The sequence below is a fragment of the Pseudophryne corroboree genome, chromosome 4 (genome assembly GCF_028390025.1).
Source record: "Pseudophryne corroboree isolate aPseCor3 chromosome 4, aPseCor3.hap2, whole genome shotgun sequence".
Taxonomy (NCBI): domain Eukaryota; kingdom Metazoa; phylum Chordata; class Amphibia; order Anura; family Myobatrachidae; genus Pseudophryne; species Pseudophryne corroboree.
This window is the reverse complement of record NC_086447.1, coordinates 50,398,741-50,420,938: the sequence shown is the minus strand read 5'-3', so window position 1 is coordinate 50,420,938 and position 22,198 is coordinate 50,398,741. Positions and strand designations below refer to the sequence as shown.

The following is a 22,198-nucleotide window of genomic DNA, read 5'->3' as shown; positions in this document are numbered from 1 at the left end:
CTCCCAGGATGCTTCCTTTGGACGCCGGCTTTTTTGTGCCCGCTACAGTGCGTCCCTTCCCATGAGGAACTGCTTTAGGACATCTCCGATGTTATTCCATGTGGAATACCAATGTACCCCGCTGCAGAAAAGGAGATTTATGGTAAGACTTACCCTTGTTAAATCTCTTTCTGCGAGGTACACTGGGTTCCACAAGGCGCCCACCCTGACGCACTTAGCTTCTTTGGGTTGGTATGGCATTAGCCGCTGCTACCTTCTCCTGTCGTGAGAATGTGGTTCGTGGTGGCTACTAACGGTTATCGTCTCTTTTACCTGCTACTGCATTGGACTGGTTAACAAAACAGCTCCTGTGCACGGAGGTGGGGTTATAGAGGAGGCGGTGCAAGGCATCCTGGGAACAGTCAAAGCTTTAGCCTGTTGGTGCCTCAGATCAAGATCCAACTCTACACCCCAATGTTATTCCCTGTGGAATTCAGTGTACCTTGCAGAAAGATTTAACAAAGGTAAGGTCTTACCATAAATCTCCTTTTCAGTTAAAAAAGTATAATGAAACTAACCCATCTGATTAATGGACAAACACTTTAATGCTAATGATTTAAAGTTAGATAAACCGCTACAGTGGCTTTGTGTGTGTGTGTGTGTGTGTGTGTGTGTGTGTGTGCGCGCTTTATCGTTACCGCCCGTTAATCCACATCTCCTATACCGCAGTCTGTGTTAGCCCCTTGTAGTGGGCATTACCGTACTGCGTTACACACATGGCCTTTGTGCTGGAATGCAGAATATTCCTGTGCCTAATAAGATAACTCTCTGATCTATGGCACAATCAGTTACTTTGGACACCGCAATGTTTCATCCTGTAGAATAGATTATCACAAGGGGGGGATCTTCCTGTACATTACATGATGATAATACTTAAGCTTGTTACACAGAGAGGCACGGCGGGAGCGCTGGTCCGTACAGAGCGACCGGCTAACACAATAATGTAGTGCAGACACTGTCTGGGGACTCAATAGAGACTTTCTTTCCTTGACGTGACATCCATCTTTGGCGCGCTGTGTTTGTGCCAGTCATCGCCGCTTTACAAGTCTATCCATCACATTAGCGTTGTACGCTTCTATGTGTCGAGGGATTTTTTTTTTCATCTATTAACATTTCTGGAATGATAAATCTACATAGCTGTAGTCTGATTTCACATTTCATAAAAGGCCGGCGTAATGCAAACGCTATAGCGTCACATTACAGTCTAATGGATAGAAGTACTCCGATAAAGACTGCCAAGGATTAAACTATAATGAGGCCTAGTTTTACATTACTTGCAGGGGTCTGTCTCTTATTGGCTAGAAACAATCGCTCCCCTTCCCTTCATAGATAGAAGATCCATTGTCTATAGCGGGAAGGTGCAGTGAAACCTTTACCTTGCACCAGAAACTATTTCTCAGTCCCCTATTTAAAGGGCTGTTCCTGCCATCCACCCGTGCGTTTTAGTTTCCCCTCTTTCTCCACACTAGGTCACGGTAATAGAGATGTGAGATGTTGACATTCTACAGAGACTGGCAGCAGAAGTTTAGGATTAGGTGGGGGTGGTGGGGGGGAGAGTTAGGCACCAAAGGAAGGGTTAGGTGTGGGAGGGGAGTGGGGAGGCCAATCCCAAGCCATTTTTTCAATCCCGGGATTCCTGGCTAGGGTTAAAAAATAGATGTTACAATGTACTGGTGCTGGGCGCCATCTTTCAATGTTATGGGCGCTAGGCGCCGTAGATGTTTTAAAAAATGTCATTTTAATGTGCGCCGTGGGTCCGGACCTCTCTGGCGACCGCGGCAGTGAAGGCAGCCCCCGGTGTGCTGAGCTGTGTGTGCGTGCCGGGGGAGGAGAGAGATCCGCTGCAGCCGGGAGTTCAGCTCCCGCTGCAGCGCTCTGTGTGTGTTCCACCGCTGGGGGCCGGGAGTTCTGCTCCCGGCGCCTCAGCTCTATGGAGGTGGCCAGCCTCAGAAGCCGGGACGGGCTGCTGCGCTTCTGGGGGGTGCGCCGCTCACGGGGGACTGGGCTAGCCGGCTCCCTAGCGGCGGCATGTGTAGGTAACTGGATGCTGGGGACCGGGAGCTATGCTTCCAGCGCCTCAGCGCTCCAGAGGCACGGGATGAGCCGCTAGGTTTCAGAAGGGGGGTGCGCCGCAGCCTCGGATTGGGGGGCTGCGGCGAGGCAGCAATTTCAGCCACACTGGGTGGTGGGGGGAGGCAGCAGCGGGACAGGTAACAGTTAGCCCCTGCTGCAGCCAGTTCCCCCCCAGTGCGCCCTGAGGACAGTGAGAGAGCCCTTGCAGCCACTGAGCGCTGGGCATAAAGTAAAACAACAATGTGCTTAAATGTACATGTATGTATGTATGTATGTATGTATGTATGTATATGTGTGTGTGTGTATATATGTATATATACAGTGTGGTAAGGTACTGCAGTGCCTGGGTATGTAGAGCCTAGTGTAGGGCACAGGCTCAGTGTATATTTAAAGATAAATGTACAGAGTATATAAATGTAATTTAAGGTAAAATGCACTTACTGGTTGTTGTGTCCCAGGAGGGGGAATCCATGGCTGTGCAGGCTGTTCCTCCAGACCTTTTCCCCGAAACGGAATGCTTTCTCCTTCAGCATCCAACTTAAAAGTAGCATGGGAAGAGAGAGGAAAAGCTCCGTTTTCCAACAAGCTGAGTGGTTTTCTGGAGCTCCATAGAGATCGCCTTTTGTGAGCAGGAAACCCTGACTGGGGATCTAGGCTGCCAGCTCTGGAGCCCGAATTCAGGCTGCAGATGCTGAGCTGGGTCCCAGGCAGATTCCTGGAAGTAAGTCTCGGCGGGAAAACTTCCCCCAGTGCATACTGAACGTCACTGGGGCGGATTCAGATCCTCCAGGATGGGGCGGTCAAAAGAGAGTGACCACTCCCCACTGTCCATAGAGAACAATGGTAGCTGTGCATGTGACCAAGGCATGCACAGCTCATGGGTAAACATTGATTGGTTGTAAACCACAGGGCGGACTTACCCCCTGTGGTATTGTGTATTGGAGCAGGATAAAAGGAGGGCAGATGCCCCATGAAAAGTGTATTCTACCATTTTCATTCTGCTGTAACATCTTGCTGTATTGATGTTGCCCCTAGCAATAGGGAAGAGTCTTTTTGAAGGCTATTTGAGCAAATAAACATCATCTGCCCCAAGACGACCACTTCATCTTGTGACCTTCAGGACTAGGCGAAACCTAGCTCCGTTTTCCGGCTGTCCAGGGTGTATCCAGCGTCTCCCAAGTTCCGCCTTCTGCCAGCTACCGGCAGAGGCCTAGTCAAGCAACTAGTGGGGATTCGTCAGCACCACACAGGTGTGGTAAGGCGGCCTGTCAACGCATACAGAGCAGAACTGTGGTTCCAGATGCCAGGGCAGGTTAGGAGTTTGGTGGTGGCAGCGCAGAACTTGCCCACTGCGCAGTGGGTGGAGTCAGTAACAGGCAGTTACTGATGGTAAGCGTGAATCCCCTATGAGGCCAGGTCCCGTGTGACCTAAACATCCATTCTGTGTACTGGGGACGGGACGTGAAAGCAGTGAGGGCTTTCGTACGGGACCGTCCGGTCACAGTTAGGATTAGGCACAGGGGGAGGTTTGGGGTTAAGGCAGCATTATTGGGAGGGTTAGGATTAGGCTACAGAAGGGGAGGTCAGGGTTAGGCACTATGGGGAGGGTTAGGCTACAGAAGGGGAGGTCAGGGTTAGGCACTATGGGGAGGGTTAGGCTACAGAAGGGGAGGTTAGGGTTAGGTGCTAGGAGGAGGGTTAAGGGTTAGGCATACGTACCACTGGAAGCGTCTCTGGATCTGTCGGTAGTTCTCATCTCCTGACCACTGACCGCGTTAGAGCCGCTGTACCAGATAAATCACCACTAGACCACCAGGGAAGTTTTGTCGTCACTCTAATCACGTCGGCATTTCATCAGTGAGGAATGATTAATATTAATGTGCTAAATGTCGACATGCTGCATTTTCACATTACAACCATGTCAACATTCTCATATAAACATTATGAATGTCAACAAAAAACCACTCCATGGAAACTGCCATTGGCACAAACAGAAAAACACAATACTGTTCTAGCCTATGGGTAACTGACGATAACCGGCTTTGTGCGAATGTAGCTTTTCTTTGCTGATTTTTTTCGGCAAGATAAAGGACGTACAGCTGTCGTAATAACAGGCTGCTCCCCTCTTCTGCTTGGTGACCTAACTCCTATAGATCTGCTGATATCACAGAGAATAATATCCCCCCATGCATAGATACTGGAGATTGACGCTTTGCTGTAGCATGGGTCCTCTAAAGTCCGGTTCCCTCTATAGATACTGTGTGTGTTCTAACCCGATACGCCTCTTACGGCCGTGTCACCGCTTTCTCTCTGTTACAGGTGGGCTGTTTGTCGATCTACCGGAGGAAATACCTCTCTGCAAAATACTTGGTGAATCTGAGCTGCAGTTCTATGTCGCCCAGTTCAAGAAGAGCGGGTTCAGGTACGGCAGGTATCTCATTTATTTATTTGCGGAACTTGTTAACATCATCTTCAAAACGTTTCTCCTCCTGTACTTCTCAGGGGTCCGCTGAACTGGTATAGAAATATGGACAGGAGCTGGGAGTGGACAAAGACCGCCCACGGCTGGAAGGTAACTTTGTGTACAGTAATCCGGGAGACGTCTGTATGTCTGAACGTAGATAGCACCAGCACATGCAGAGGTGGTGTTTGTTTGTTTGTGGGAAAGGGGATATCGTAAAAATGCTTAATTGAAGAAAAACCAAAACACTTGTGATAATACACAATATAGGATGTGTTATTTTATTTACAAGCTACGTACGGTATCTCCTTACAATGCGCTTCATCTTCTTCTACCCCCTCCCGCTCAGTGATGTAACAGTATCGATTTGACGTCTGCTTATTCCTACTCTCGGAGCTGTGGCCTGTGTTGCAGAATAGGTTTGAGCTAATTCAGGAGTGCTGCACTGCGATACTGTAATGCAATAAGCCCCATAGAGTTATGAATGCAAAACTATCTGAGATCTACAGGTGTGTCCTCCTCCATCCAGCCTCAGGATGCAGTGGGAGAAACCTGGTGTGAGTGAGCCTACAGGACTCAGCCATCTCTGCTAACGTTGGGCTGAAAGCAGCTCAAAACATCAAAAGTGATCTGCTTTCAGCTCAAAATCGCCCAGTGTGTATGGGCCTGTAGTCACAGCGCAATGTAACTAGGACACACAGGGAGACTCGCTGATTAATGACACTTGTATATTGTGTGTGACTGAGTCTGTATATGGAGCAGAACAGAACTTGTATTGGATAAAAGCTGCGGCTGCTACATTGTAACACTTTGTGTACAGATTCAGAAACTCAGTCGCACCCAGATATACAGGTGTCACATATCACAGTAATCAGCACGGTCTCCTGGTGCGTCCTAGTCACATTACAGTGTATTTCTGCAAAAAAGACGCCCGACCTGGCGTGCCAAGAGGGGCTGTTTGGCGTGACTGCAGCAAAGATGTATGAGGACATATCTGTAGTATATATATATCCGCATGGCTTCTCACACAGTTCCCTGAGAGGAGGAAAAGAGATACATGGCTTTTTCTGTGTGAGTAACAGCACAGACTGTATAGTACATACAGGAAGCTGTGTGACGCTAGGAAAACATCAGGGCACTACGACAAGGAGCAGATAACGGAAGTGGCAGATGATGTAGATATCGGGCAAGTGGTGGCAGGGTAGAGAGTTGGCTCCATCTCCGAGGACCCTTTTAAGTATACTCTTGTCCACAGCAATTCCCTGATGGCGCCAAGCTTTTGTAATGTTTGAGCTACTTATCCCAGAAGGTCCATGATGTCTGCCTCCCGCAAGGGTCAGGAATGATCTCTCCAATGACCTGCCATTGCCTCTGACAAATAGTGTCTCACTGCCCCGTGATCAGCTCTCTCTAATCCTATCAAGCTGCAGATAGCAGGGAAATCAGACAAAGCAAAGAGTTAATCCTGTGCACACCGCAGGTTCCCTGGCTGCTGTCTGCGGGCAGATGTGAGACGACGTACTAGAGGATGTGTTTGGCAGCACCACATTTCATGTGATTATTTATTAAATCTTGCATATAATTAAGGGTCCCACCAACAGGGAAATGGTCCAGATGTTTGAGAGTACACACCGTGTGTCCTAGGACGGCGGGCAGTGCTTGGCTCTGAGGCCTTGGCGTGCTGCCGTAGTAATATCCATAGACCTCTGTTGGCAACAGGTATAGTAGGCTACAAGTGTAATCCCTGCTGCTGTTTTCTCTCACACACAGAGCACCCAGCACTTCCCTCTGCGCAGGATAATCAGCTGCTTATAGAAGTAGGATTTTTTTCATTTGACGTCTTCCACATCCTGTCGCTACAAAGTGCTCAGCATAAAGTCCTCAGATAATGCTCCTCCAGTATCTGTGCTTCACGTCTTACTGGCAGACTTACAGCAATGCAGCCGAGTGCTTACAGTGATGGCGATGGGAGTCATTATGCAGCAGCCGCCATGTTTCTCATAGCAGTGCTCATGCTCGCTGACAGGTATAGCGTAGCCTCCGGTAATACCCCTCAGCATGAGGGAGACAGATATACAGTACTCGCTACAGTACTGCTCGCTGACAGGTATAGCGTAGCCTCCGGCAATACCCCTCAGCATGAGGGAGACAGATATACAGTACTCACTACAGTACTGCTCGCTGACAGGTATAGTGTAGCCTCCGGCAATACCCCTTAGCATGAGGGAGACAGATATACAGTACTCACTACAGTACTACTCACTGATAGGTATAGTATAGCCTCCGGCAATACCCCTCAGCATGAGGTAGACAGATATACAGTACTCGCTACAGTACTGCTCGCTGACATTATAGTGTAGCCTCCGGTAATACCCCTCAGCATGAGGGAGACAGATATACAGTACTCGCTACAGTTCTGCTCGCTGACAGGTATAGCGTAGCCTCCGGCAATACCCCTCAGCATGAGGGAGACAGATACACAGTACTCACTACAGTACTGCTCGCTGACAGGTATAGTATAGCCTCCGGTAATACCCCTTAGCATGAGGGAGACAGATATACAGTACTCACTACAGTACTACTCACTGACAGGTATAGTGCAGCCTCCGGTAATACCCCTCATCATGAGGGAGACAGATATACAGTACTCACTGCAGTACTGCTCACTGACAGGTATAGCGTAGCCTCCGGTAATACCCCTCAGCATGAGGGAGACAGATATACAGTACTCGCTACAGTACTACTCACTGACAGGTATAGTGCAGCCTCCGGTAATACCCCTCATCATGAGGGAGACAGATATACAGTACTCACTGCAGTACTACTCACTGACAGGTATAGTGCAGCCTCCGGCAATACCCCTCAGCATGAGGGAGACAGATATACAGTACTCGCTACAGTACTGCTCGCTGACAGGTATAGTATAGCCTCCGGTAATACCCCTCAGCATGAGGGAGACAGATATACAGTACTCACAACAGTACTGCTCTCTGACAGGTATAGCGTAGCCTCCGGCAATACCCCTCAGCATGAGGGAGACAGATATACAGTACTCACTACAGTACTGCTCGCTGACAGGTATAGTGCAGCCTCCGGCAATACCCCTCAGCATGAGGGAGACAGATATACAGTACTCACTACAGTACTGCTCGCTGACAGGTATAGTGCAGCCTCCGGTAATACCCCTCAGCATGAGGGAGACAGATATACAGTACTCGCTACAGTACTGCTCGCTGACAGGTATAGTATAGCCTCCGGTAATACCCCTCAGCATGAGGGAGACAGATATACAGTACTCACTACAGTACTGCTCTCTGACAGGTATAGCGTAGCCTCCGGCAATACCCCTCAGCATGAGGGAGACAGATATACAGTACTCACTACAGTACTGCTCACTGACAGGTATAGTGCAGCCTCCGGCAATACCCCTCAGCATGAGGGAGACAGATATACAATACTCGCTACAGTACTGCTCGCTGACAGGTATAGTATAGCCTCCGGTAATACCCCTCAGCATGAGGGAGACAGATATACAATACTCGCTACAGTACTGCTCGCTGACAGGTATAGTATAGCCTCCGGTAATACCCCTCAGCATGAGGGAGACAGATATACAGTACTCACTACAGTACTGCTCGCTGACAGGTATAGTGTAGCCTCCGGCAATACCCCTCAGCATGAGGGAGACAGATATACAGTACTCACCACAGTACTGCTCGCTGACAGGTATAGTATAGCCTCCGGTAATACCCCTCAGCATGAGGGAGACAGATATACAGTACTCACTACAGTACTGCTCTCTGACAGGTATAGCGCAGCCTCCGGCAATACCCCTCAGTATGAGAGAGACAGATATACAGTACTCGCTACAGTACTGCTCGCTGACAGGTATAGTGCAGCCTCCGGCAATACCCCTCAGCATGAGGGAGACAGATATACAGTACTCACTACAGTACTGCTCACTGACAGGTATAGTGCAGCCTCCGGCAATACCCCTCAGCATGAGGGAGACAGATATACAATACTCGCTACAGTACTGCTCACTGACAGGTATAGCGCAGCCTCCGGCAATACCCCTTAGCATGAGGGAGACAGATATACAGTACTCACTACAGTACTGCTCACTGACAGGTATAGTGCAGCTTCCGGCAATACCCCTCAGCATGAGGGAGACAGATATACAGTACTCACTACAGTACTGCTCACTGACACGTATAGCGTAGCCTCCAGCAATACCCCTCAGCATGAGGAAGACAGATATACAGTACTCACTACAGTACTGCTCACTGACAGGTATAGTGTAGCCTCCGGCAATACCCCTCAGCATGAGGGAGACCGATATACAGTACTCACTACAGTACTGCTCACTGACAGGTATAATGCAGCCTCCGGCAATACCCCTCAGCATGAGGGAGACAGATATACAGTACTCGCTACAGTACTGCTCGCTGACAGGTATAGCGCAGCCTCCGGCAATACCCCTCAGCATGAGGGAGACAGATATACAGTACTCGCTACAGTACTGCTCACTGACAGGTATAGTGCAGCCTCCGGCAATACCCCTCAGCATGAGGGAGACAGATATACAGTACTCGCTACAGTACTGCTCACTGACAGGTATAGCGCAGCCTCCGGCAATACCCCTCAGCATGAGGGAGACAGATATACAGTACTCGCTACAGTACTGCTCACTGACAGGTATAGTGCAGCCTCCGGCAATACCCCTCAGCATGAGGGAGACAGATATACAGTACTCGCTACAGTACTGCTCGCTGACAGGTATAGTGTAGCCTCCGGCAATACCCCTCAGCATGAGGGAGACAGATATACAGTACTCGCTACAGTACTGCTCGCTGACAGGTATAGTGCAGCCTCCGGCAATACCCCTCATCATGAGGGAGACAGATATACAGTACTCGCTACAGTACTGCTCGCTGACAGGTATAGTGCAGCCTCCGGCAATACCCCTCAGCATGAGGGAGACAGATATACAGTACTTGCTACAGTACTGCTCACTGACAAGTATAGCGTAGCCTCCGGTAATACCCCTCAGCATGAGGGAGACAGATATACAGTACTAATACCCCTCAGTATGAGGAAGACAGATATACAGTACTCACTACAGTGCTGCTCACTGACAGGTATAGTGTAGCCTCCGGTAATACCCCTCAGCATGAGGGAGACAGATATACAGTACTCACTACAGTACTGCTCGCTGACAGGTATAGCGTAGCCTCCGGCAATACCCCTCAGCATGAGGGAGACAGATATACAGTACTCACTACAGTACTGCTCGCTGACAGGTATAGCGTAGCCTCCGGCAATACCCCTCAGCATGAGGGAGACAGATATACAGTACTCACTACAGTACTGCTCGCTGACCGGTATAGTGCAGCCTCCGGCAATACCCCTCAGCATGAGGGAGATAGATATACAGTACTCACTACAGTACTGCTCGCTGACAGGTATAGCGTAGCCTCCGGCAATACCCCTCAGCATGAGGGAGACAAATATACAGTACTGCTCACTGACAGGTATAGTGCAGCCTCCGGTAATACCCCTCAGCATGAGGAAGACAGATATACAGTACTCGCTACAGTACTGCTCGCTGACAGGTATAATGCAGCCTCCGGCAATACCCCTCAGCATGAGGGAGACAGATATACAGTACTCACTACAGTACTGCTCGCTGACAGGTATAGTGCAGCCTCCGGTAATACCCCTCAGCATGAGGGAGACAGATATACAGTACTCACTACAGTACTGCTCGCTGACAGGTATAATGTAGCCTCCGGCAATACCCCTCAGTATGAGGAGACAGATATACAGTACTCACTACAGTACTGCTCGCTGACGGGTATAGCGTAGCCTCCAGCAATACCCCTCAACATGAGGGAGACAGATATACAGTACTCACTACAGTACTGCTCGCTGACAGGTATAGTGTAGCCTCCGGCAATACCCCTCAGCATGAGGAAGACAGATATACAGTACTCACTACAGTACTGCTCTCTGACAGGTATAGTGTAGCCTCCGGCAATACCCCTCAGCATGAGGGAGATAGATATACAGTACTCACTACAGTACTGCTCTCTGACAGGTATAGTGTAGCCTCCGGCAATACCCCTCAGCATGAGGAAGACAGATATACAGTACTCACTACAGTACTGCTCGCTGACAGGTATAGCGTAGCCTCCGGCAATACCCCTCAGTATGAGGAAGACAGATATACAGTACTCACTACAGTACTGCTCGCTGACAGGTATAGTATAGCCTCCCGTAATACCCCTCAGCATGAGGGAGACAGATATACAGTACTCACTACAGTACTGCTCGCTGACATTATAGTGTAGCCTCCGGCAATACCCCTCAGTATGAGGAAGACAGATATACAGTACTGCTCACTGACAGGTATAGTGCAGCTTCCGGTAATACCCCTCAGTATGAGGAAGACAGATATACAGTACTCACTACAGTACTGCTCTCTGACAGGTATAGTATAGCCTCCGGTAATACCCCTCAGCATGAGGGAGACAGATATACAGTACTCACTACAGTACTGCTCGCTGACAGGTATAGTGCAGCCTCCGGCAATACCCCTCAGCATGAGGGAGACAGATATACAGTACTCACTACAGTACTGCTCGCTGACAGGTATAGCGTAGCCTCCGGCAATACCCCTCAGCATGAGGGAGACAGATACACAGTACTCACTACAGTACTGCTCGCTGACATTATAGTGCAGCCTCCGGCAATACCCCTCAGCATGAGGGAGACAGATATACAGTACTCACTACAGTACTGCTCGCTGACAGGTATAGTGCAGCCTCCGGCAATACCCCTCAGCATGAGGGAGACAGATATACAGTACTCACTACAGTACTGCTCGCTGACAGGTATAGTGCAGCCTCCGGCAATACCCCTCAGCATGAGGGAGACAGATACACAGTACTCACTACAGTACTGCTCGCTGACATTATAGTGCAGCCTCCGGCAATACCCCTCAGCATGAGGGAGACAGATATACAGTACTCACTACAGTACTGCTCGCTGACAGGTATAGTGCAGCTTCCGGCAATACCCCTCAGCATGAGGGAGACAGATGTACAGTACTCACTACAGTACTGCTCACTGACAGGTATAGTGCAGCTTCCGGCAATACCCCTCAGCATGAGGGAGACAGATGTACAGTACTCACTACAGTACTGCTCACTGACAGGTATAGCGTAGCCTCCGGCAATACCCCTCAGTATGAGGGAGACAGATATACAGTACTCACTACAGTACTGCTCACTGACAGGTATAGTGCAGCTTCCGGCAATACCCCTCAGCATGAGGGAGACAGATGTACAGTACTCACTACAGTACTGCTCACTGACAGGTATAGCGTAGCCTCCGGCAATACCCCTCAGTATGAGGGAGACAGATATACAGTACTCACTACAGTACTGCTCTCTGATATTATAGTGTAGCCTCCGGTAATACCCCTCAGCATGAGGAAGACAGATATACAGTACTCACTACAGTACTGCTCACTGACAGGTATAGTGCAGCTTCCGGCAATACCCCTCAGCATGAGGGAGACAGATGTACAGTACTCACTACAGTACTGCTCACTGACAGGTATAGCGTAGCCTCCGGCAATACCCCTCAGTATGAGGGAGACAGATATACAGTACTCACTACAGTACTGCTCTCTGATATTATAGTGTAGCCTCCGGTAATACCCCTCAGCATGAGGAAGACAGATATACAGTACTCACTACAGTACTGCTCTCTGATATTATAGTGTAGCCTCCGGTAATACCCCTCAGCATGAGGAAGACAGATATACAGTACTCGCTACAGTACTGCTCGCTGACAGGTATAATGCAGCCTCCGGCAATACCCCTCAGCATGAGGGAGACAGATATACAGTACTCGCTACAGTACTGCTCGCTGACATTATAGTGCAGCTTCCGGCAATACCCCTCAGCATGAGGGAGACAGATATACAGTACTCGCTACAGTACTGCTCACTGACAGGTATAGTGCAGCCTCCGGTAATACCCCTCAGCATGAGGGAGACAGATATACAGTACTCACTACAGTACTGCTCGCTGACAGGTATAGCGCAGCCTCCGGCAATACCCCTCAGTATGAGGAGACAGATATACAGTACTCACTACAGTACTGCTCGCTGACGGGTATAGCGTAGCCTCCAGCAATACCCCTCAACATGAGGGAGACAGATATACAGTACTCACTACAGTACTGCTCGCTGACAGGTATAGCGTAGCCTCCGGCAATACCCCTCAGTATGAGGAAGACAGATATACAGTACTCACTACAGTACTGCTCGCTGACAGGTATAGTATAGCCTCCCGTAATACCCCTCAGCATGAGGGAGACAGATATACAGTACTCACTACAGTACTGCTCGCTGACATTATAGTGTAGCCTCCGGCAATACCCCTCAGTATGAGGAAGACAGATATACAGTACTCGCTACAGTACTGCTCACTGACAGGTATAGTGCAGCTTCCGGTAATACCCCTCAGTATGAGGAAGACAGATATACAGTACTCACTACAGTACTGCTCTCTGACAGGTATAGTATAGCCTCCGGTAATACCCCTCAGCATGAGGGAGACAGATATACAGTACTCACTACAGTACTGCTCGCTGACAGGTATAGTGCAGCCTCCGGCAATACCCCTCAGCATGAGGGAGACAGATATACAGTACTCACTACAGTACTGCTCGCTGACAGGTATAGTGCAGCCTCCGGCAATACCCCTAAGCATGAGGGAGACAGATATACAGTACTCGCTACAGTACTGCTCGCTGACAGGTATAGTGCAGCCTCCGGCAATACCCCTCAGCATGAGGGAGACAGATATACAGTACTCACTACAGTACTGCTCGCTGACAGGTATAGTGCAGCCTCCGGCAATACCCCTCAGCATGAGGGAGACAGATATACAGTACTCACTACAGTACTGCTCACTGACAGGTATAGTGCAGCTTCCGGCAATACCCCTCAGCATGAGGGAGACAGATATACAGTACTCACTACAGTACTGCTCACTGACAGGTATAGTGCAGCTTCCGGCAATACCCCTCAGCATGAGGGAGACAGATATACAGTACTCACTACAGTACTGCTCGCTGACAGGTATAGTGTAGCCTCCGGCAATACCCCTCAGCATGAGGAAGACAGATATACAGTACTCACTACAGTACTGCTCGCTGACAGGTATAGCGTAGCCTCCGGCAATACCCCTCAGTATGAGGGAGACAGATATACAGTACTCACTACAGTACTGCTCTCTGATATTATAGTGTAGCCTCCGGTAATACCCCTCAGCATGAGGAAGACAGATATACAGTACTCGCTACAGTACTGCTCGCTGACAGGTATAATGCAGCCTCCGGCAATACCCCTCAGTATGAGGAAGACAGATATACAGTACTCGCTACAGTACTGCTCACTGACAGGTATAGTGCAGCTTCCGGTAATACCCCTCAGTATGAGGAAGACAGATATACAGTACTCACTACAGTACTGCTCTCTGACAGGTATAGTATAGCCTCCGGTAATACCCCTCAGCATGAGGGAGACAGATATACAGTACTCACTACAGTACTGCTCGCTGACAGGTATAGTGCAGCCTCCGGCAATACCCCTCAGCATGAGGGAGACAGATATACAGTACTCACTACAGTACTGCTCGCTGACAGGTATAGTGCAGCCTCCGGCAATACCCCTAAGCATGAGGGAGACAGATATACAGTACTCGCTACAGTACTGCTCGCTGACAGGTATAGTGCAGCCTCCGGCAATACCCCTCAGCATGAGGGAGACAGATATACAGTACTCACTACAGTACTGCTCGCTGACAGGTATAGTGCAGCCTCCGGCAATACCCCTCAGCATGAGGGAGACAGATATACAGTACTCACTACAGTACTGCTCACTGACAGGTATAGTGCAGCTTCCGGCAATACCCCTCAGCATGAGGGAGACAGATATACAGTACTCACTACAGTACTGCTCGCTGACAGGTATAGCGTAGCCTCCGGCAATACCCCTCAGCATGAGGGAGACAGATATACAGTACTCACTACAGTACTGCTCGCTGACAGGTATAGTGCAGCTTCCGGCAATACCCCTCAGCATGAGGGAGACAGATATACAGTACTCACTACAGTACTGCTCACTGACAGGTATAGTGCAGCTTCCGGCAATACCCCTCAGCATGAGGGAGACAGATATACAGTACTCACTACAGTACTGCTCGCTGACAGGTATAGTGCAGCTTCCGGCAATACCCCTCAGCATGAGGGAGACAGATATACAGTACTCACTACAGTACTGCTCGCTGACAGGTATAGTGTAGCCTCCGGCAATACCCCTCAGCATGAGGAAGACAGATATACAGTACTCACTACAGTACTGCTCGCTGACAGGTATAGCGTAGCCTCCGGCAATACCCCTCAGTATGAGGGAGACAGATATACAGTACTCACTACAGTACTGCTCTCTGATATTATAGTGTAGCCTCCGGTAATACCCCTCAGCATGAGGAAGACAGATATACAGTACTCGCTACAGTACTGCTCGCTGACAGGTATAATGCAGCCTCCGGCAATACCCCTCAGCATGAGGGAGACAGATATACAGTACTCGCTACAGTACTGCTCGCTGACATTATAGTGCAGTCTCCGGCAATACCCCTCAGCATGAGGGAGACAGATATACAGTACTCGCTACAGTACTGCTCACTGACAGGTATAGTGCAGCCTCCGGTAATACCCCTCAGCATGAGGGAGACAGATATACAGTACTCGCTACAGTACTGCTCGCTGACAGGTATAGCGTAGCCTCCGGCAATACCCCTCAGCATGAGGGAGACAGATATACAGTACTCGCTACAGTACTGCTCGCTGACAGGTATAGTGCAGCCTCCGGCAATACCCCTCAGCATGAGGGAGACAGATATACAGTACTCACTACAGTACTGCTCGCTGACAGGTATAGCGTAGCCTCCGGCAATACCCCTCAGCATGAGGGAGACAGATATATAGTACTCGCTACAGTACTGCTCGCTGACAGGTATAGTGTAGCCTCCGGTAATACCCCTCAGCATGAGGGAGACAGATATACAGTACTCACTACAGTACTGCTCGCTGACAGGTATAGTGCAGCCTCCGGTAATACCCCTCAGCATGAGGGAGACAGATATACAGTACTCGCTACAGTACTGCTCGCTGACAGGTATAGTGTAGCCTCCGGTAATACCCCTCAGCATGAGGGAGACAGATATACAGTACTCACTACAGTACTGCTCGCTGACAGGTATAATGTAGCCTCCGGCAATACCCCTCAGTATGTGGAGACAGATATACAGTACTCACTACAGTACTGCTCGCTGACGGGTATAGCGTAGCCTCCAGCAATACCCCTCAACATGAGGGAGACAGATATACAGTACTCACTACAGTACTGCTCGCTGACAGGTATAGTGCAGCCTCCGGTAATACCCCTCAGCATGAGGAAGACAGATATACAGTACTCACTACAGTACTGCTCTCTGACAGGTATAGTGTAGCCTCCGGCAATACCCCTCAGCATGAGGGAGATAGATATACAGTACTCACCACAGTACTGCTCGCTGACAGGTATAGCGTAGCCTCCAGCAATACCCCTCAGTATGAGGAAGACAGATATACAGTACTCACTACAGTACTGCTCGCTGACAGGTATAGTGCAGCTTCCGGCAATACCCCTCAGCATGAGGGAGACAGATATACAGTACTCACTACAGTACTGCTCGCTGACAGGTATAGTGTAGCCTCCGGCAATACCCCTCAGCATGAGGGAGACAGATATACAGTACTCACTACAGTACTGCTCACTGACAGGTATAGTGTAGCCTCCGGCAATACCCCTCAGCATGAGGAAGACAGATATACAGTACTCGCTACAGTACTGCTCGCTGACAGGTATAATGTAGCCTCCGGCAATACCCCTCAGCATGAGGGAGACAGATATACAGTACTCACTACAGTACTGCTCGCTGACATTATAGCGTAGCCTCCGGTAATACCCCTCAGTATGAGGGAGACAGATATACAGTACTCGCTACAGTACTGCTCGCTGACAGGTATAGTGCAGCCTCCGGTAATACCCCTCAGCATGAGGGAGACAGATATACAGTACTCACTACAGTACTGCTCGCTGACAGGTATAGTGCAGCCTCCGGCAATACCCCTCAGTATGAGGAAGACAGATATACAGTACTCACTACAGTACTGCTCGCTGACATTATAGTGCAGCCTCCGGCAATACCCCTCAGTATGAGGAAGACAGATATACAGTACTCACTACAGTACTGCTCGCTGACATTATAGTGTAGCCTCCGGCAATACCCCTCAGCATGAGGGAGACAGATATACAGTACTGCTCGCTGACATTATAGTGTAGCCTCAGCATGAGGGAGACAGATATACAGTACTGCTCGCTGACATTATAGTGTAGCCTCAGCATGAGGGAGACAGATATACTAATTTCTCTGACGTCCTAGTGGATGCTGGGAACTCCGTAAGGACCATGGGGAATAGCGGCTCCGCAGGAGACGGGGCACAAAAGTAAAGCTTTAGGACTACCTGGTGTGCACTGGCTCCTCCCCCTATGACCCTCCTCCAAGCCTCAGTTAGATTTTTGTGCCCGGCCGAGAAGGGTGCACACTAGGGGCTCTCCTGAGCTTCTTAGTGAAAAGTTTAGTTTTAGGTTTTTTATTTTCAGTGAGACCTGCTGGCAACAGGCTCACTGCATCGAGGGACTAAGGGGAGAAGAAGCGAACTCACCTGCGTGCAGAGTGGATTGGGCTTCTTAGGCTACTGGACACCATTAGCTCCAGAGGGACCGAACACAGGCCCAGCCTCGGAGTCCGGTCCCAGAGCCGCGCCGCCGGCCCCCTTACAGAGCCAGAAGCAAGAAGAGGTCCGGAAAATCGGCGGCAGAAGACATCCTGTCTTCACCAAGGTAGCGCACAGCACTGCAGCTGTGCGCCATTGCTCTTCAGCACACTTCACACTTCGGTCACTGAGGGTGCAGGGCGCTAGGGGGGGGCGCCCTGAGCAGCAACAAAAACACCTTGGCTGGCGAAAATACATCACATATAGCCCCCAGGGCTATATGGATGAATTTTAACCCCTGCCAGATTCCACAGAAAAACGGGAGAAAAGGCCGCCGAGAAGGGGGCGGAGCCTATCTCCTCAGCACACTGGCGCCATTTTCTCTCACAGCTCCGTTGGAGGGAAGCTCCCTGGCTCTCCCCTGCAGTTACTACACTACAGAAAGGGGTTAAAAAAGAGAGGGGGGCACTAATTAGGCGCAGTATAACAATACAGCAGCTATAAGGGGAAAAACACTTATATAAGGTTATCCCTGTATATATATAGCGCTCTGTTGTGTGCTGGCATACTCTCCCTCTGTCTCCCCAAAGGGCTAGTGGGGTCCTGTCCTCTATCAGAGCATTCCCTGTGTGTGTGCTGTGTGTCGGTACGTTGTGTCGACATGTATGAGGAGGAAAATGAGGTGGAGGCGGAGCAATTGCCTGTAACAGAGATGTCACCCCCTAGGGAGTCGACACCTGAGTGGATGAGCTTATGGAAGGAATTATGTGACAGTGTCAGCTCTTTACAAAAGATTGATGACATGAGACAGCCGGCGACTCAGCCTGTGCCTGTCCAGGTGTCTCAAAAGCCATCAGGGGCTCTAAAACGCCCGTTACCGCAGATGGCAGATACAGACGCCGACACGGATACTGACTCCAGTGTCGACGATTAAGAGACGAATGTGACTTCCAGTAGGGCCACACGTTACATGATTGAGGCTATGGAAAATGTTTTTACACATTTCTGATAATACCAGTACCACTAAAAAGGGTATTATGTTGGGTGAGAAAAAACTACCTGTAGTTTTTCCTGCATCTGAGGAATTAAATGAAGTGTGTGATGATGCGTGGGTTTCCCCCGATAAAAACTGTTAATTCCTAAAAAGTTATTAGCATCATACCCCTTCCCGCCAGAGGATAGGGCACGTTGGGAAACACCCCCTAGGGTGAATAAAGCGCTCACACGCTTGTCTAAACAGGTGGCACTACCGTCCCCGGATACGGCCGCCCTTAAGGAACCTGCTGACAGAAAGCAGTAAAATATCCTAAAATGTATATACACTCACACGGGTGTGATACTGAGACCAGCAATCGCCTCAGCCTGGATGTGCAGTGCTGGGGTGGCTTGGTCGGATTCCCTGACTGACAATATTGATACCCTAGATAGGGACAGTATATTACTGACTATAGAGCATTTAAAAGATGCATTTCTATATATGCGTGATGCACAGAGGGATATTTGCCGACTGGCATCAAGAGTAAGTGCGCTGTCCATTTCTGCCAGAAGAGGGTTATGGACAAGACAGTGGTCAGGTGATGCTGATTCCAAAAGGCATATGGAAGTATCGCCTTATAAAAGGGAGGAGTTATTTGGGGTAGGTCTAACAGACCTGGTGGCCACGGCAACGGCTGGGAAATCCACATTTTTACCCCAGGTAGCCTCTCAACATAAGAAGACGCCGTATTATCAGGCGCAGTCCTTTGGGCCCCATAAGGGCAAGCGGGCAAAAGGCTCCTCATTTCTGCCCCGTGGCAGAGGGAGAGGAAAAAGGCTGCAGCAAACAGCCAGTTCCCAGGAACAGAAGCCCTCTCCCGTTTTCTGCCAAGTCCTCAGCATGACGCTGGGGCTTTACAAGCGGACTCAGGCACGGTGGGGGCCCGTCTCAAAAATTTCAGCGTGCAGTGGGCTCACTCACAGGTGGACCCCTGGATCCTTCAGGTGGTATCTCAGGGGTACAAATTGGAATTCGAGACGTCTCCCCTTCGCCGTTTTCCTAAAGTCTGCTTTACCGACGTCTCCCTCCGACAGGGAGGCGGTATGGGAAGCCATTCACAAGCTGTATTCCCAGCAGGTGATAATCAAGGTACCCCTCCTACAACAGGGAAAGGGGTATTATTCCTCGCTGTTTGTGGTACCGAAGCCGGACGGCTCGGTGAGACCTAATTTAAATCTGAAATCCTTGAACACTTACATACAAAGGTTCAAATTCAAGATGGAGTCACTCAGAGCGGTGATGGCAAACCTGGAAGAAGGGAATTATATGGTGTCTCTGGACATCAAGGATGCTTATCTCCATGTCCCAATTTACCCTTCTCACCAAGGGTACCTCAGGTTTGTGGTACAGAACTGTCACTATCAGTTTCAGACGCTGCCGTTTGGTTTGTCCACGGCACCCCGGGTCTTTACCAAAGTAATGGCCGAAATGATGATACTCCTTCGAAGGAAGGGAGTTTTAATTATCCCTAACTTGGACGATCTCCGGATAAGGGCAAGATCCAGGGAACAGTTGGTAGTCGGGGTAGCACTATCTCAAGTAGTGTTGCGGCAGCACGGTTGGATTCTTAATATTCCAAAATCGCAGCTGATCCCGACGACACGTCTTCTATTCCTAAGGATGATCCTGGACACAGTCCAGAAAAAGGTGTTTCTCCAGGAGGAGAAAGCCAGGGAGTTATCCGAACTAGTCGGAAACCTCCTAAAACCAGGCCAAGTGTCAGTGCATCAGGGCACAAGGGTCCTGGGAAAAATGGTGGCTTCCTACGAAGCAATTCCATTCGGCAGATTCCACGCAAGAACTTTCCAGTGGGACCTGCTGGAAAAGTGGTCCGGATCGCATCTTCAGATGCATCAGCGGATAACCCTGTCACCAAAGACAAGGGTGTCTCTCCTGTGGTGGTTGCAGAGTGCTCATCTTCTAGAGGGCGCAGATTCGGCATTCAGGACTGGGTCCTGGTGACCACGGATGCCAGCCTGCGAGGCTGGGGAGCAGTCACACAGGGAAGAAATTTCCAGGGCTTGTGGTCAAGCCTGGAGACATCACTTCACATAAATATCTTGGAGCTAAGGGCCATTTACAATGCCCTAAGCCAAGAAAGATCTCTGCTTCAAGGTCAGCCGGTGCTGATCCAGTCGGACAACATCACGGCAGTCGCCCACGTAGACAGACAGGGCGGTACAAGAAGCAGGAGGGCAATGGCAGAAGCTGCAAGGATTTTTCGCTGGGCGGAAAATCATGTGATAGCATTGTCAGCAGTGTTCATTCCGGGAGTGGACAACTGGGAAACAGACTTCCTCAGCAGAAGTCTTCCACATGATTGTAAACCGTTGGGAAAAACCAAAGGTGGACATGATGGCGTCCCGCCTAAACAAAAAATTGGACAGGTATTGCGCCAGGTCAAGGGACCCTCAGGCAATAGCTGTGGACGCTCTGGTAACACCGTGGGTGTACCAGTCAGTGTATGTGTTCCCTCCTCTTCCTCTCTTACCAAAAGTATTGAGAATTATAAGACGGAGGGGAGTAAGAACTATACTCGTGGCTCCGGATTGGCCAAGAAGGACTTGGTACCCGGAACTTCAAGAGATGCTCACGGAGGACCCGTGGCCTCTACCTCTAAGAAGGGACCTGCTCCATCAAGGACCCTATCTATTCCAAGACTTACCGCGGCTGCGTTTGACGGCAGGGCGGTTGAACGCCGGATCCTGAAGGAAAAAGGCATTCCGGATGAAGTCATCCCTACCCTGATCAAAGCCAGGAAGGATGTAACCGCAAAGCATTATCACCGCATTAGGCGAAAATATGTTGCGTGGTGCGAGGCCAGTAAGGCCCCGATGGAGGAATTTCAACTAGGTCGATTCCTGCATTTCCTGCAAACAGGAGTGTCTATGGGCCTAAAATTGGGGTCCAATAAGGTTCAAATTTCGGCCCTGTCAATTTTCTTCCAGAAAGAACTAGCTTCAGTTCCTGAAGTTCAGACGTTTGTAAAAGGGGTACTGCATATACAGCCTCCTTTTGTACCTCCAGTGGCACCTTGGGATCTCAATGTAGTTTTGGGGTTCCTAAAGTCACAATGGTTTGAACCTCTTGAATCTGTGGAGTTAAAATATCTCACATGGAAAGTGGTCATGCTGTTGGCCCTGGCCTCGGCCAGGCGCGTGTCAGAATTGGCGGCTTTATCCTGTAAAAGCCCTTATCTGATCTTCCATTCAGACAGGGCGGAATTGAGGACTCGTCCTCATTTTCTCCCTAAGGTGGTTTCAACGTTTCATCTGAACCAACCTATTGTGGTACCTGCGGCTACTAGTGACTTGGAGGACTCCAAGTTGTTGGACATAGTCAGGGCCCTGAAAATATATGTTTCCAGGACGGCTGGAGTCAGAAAATCTGACTCGCTGTTTATCCTGTATGCACCCAACAAGCTGGGTGCTCCTGCTTCTAAGCAGACTTTTGCTCGTTTGATTTGTAATACAATTCAGCTTGCACATTCTGTGGCAGGCCTGCCACAGCCAAAATCTGTAAAAGCCCATTCCACAAGGAAGGTGGGCTCATCTTGGGCGGCTGCCCGAGGGGTCTCGGCTTTACAACTTTGCCGAGCAGCTATTTGGTCAGGGGCAAACACGTTTGCTAAATTCTACAAATTTGATACCCTGGCTGAGGAGGACCTGGAGTTCTCTCATTCGCTG

The 22,198-nt window shown here is 49.7% G+C and overlaps 1 protein-coding gene across 1 annotated transcript in view; it reads left to right on the top strand.

The window, feature by feature from the left end:
• EPHX2 (epoxide hydrolase 2) overlaps positions 1-22,198 on the top strand; it is a 194,779-nt gene that overhangs the window by 117,776 nt on the left and 54,805 nt on the right. Inside the window, exons 15-16 of the mRNA XM_063915025.1 lie at positions 4,432-4,534; positions 4,615-4,684. Of these exons, the coding sequence (XP_063771095.1) occupies positions 4,432-4,534; positions 4,615-4,684 (173 nt within the window). The remainder of the gene's footprint in view (positions 1-4,431; positions 4,535-4,614; positions 4,685-22,198) is intronic.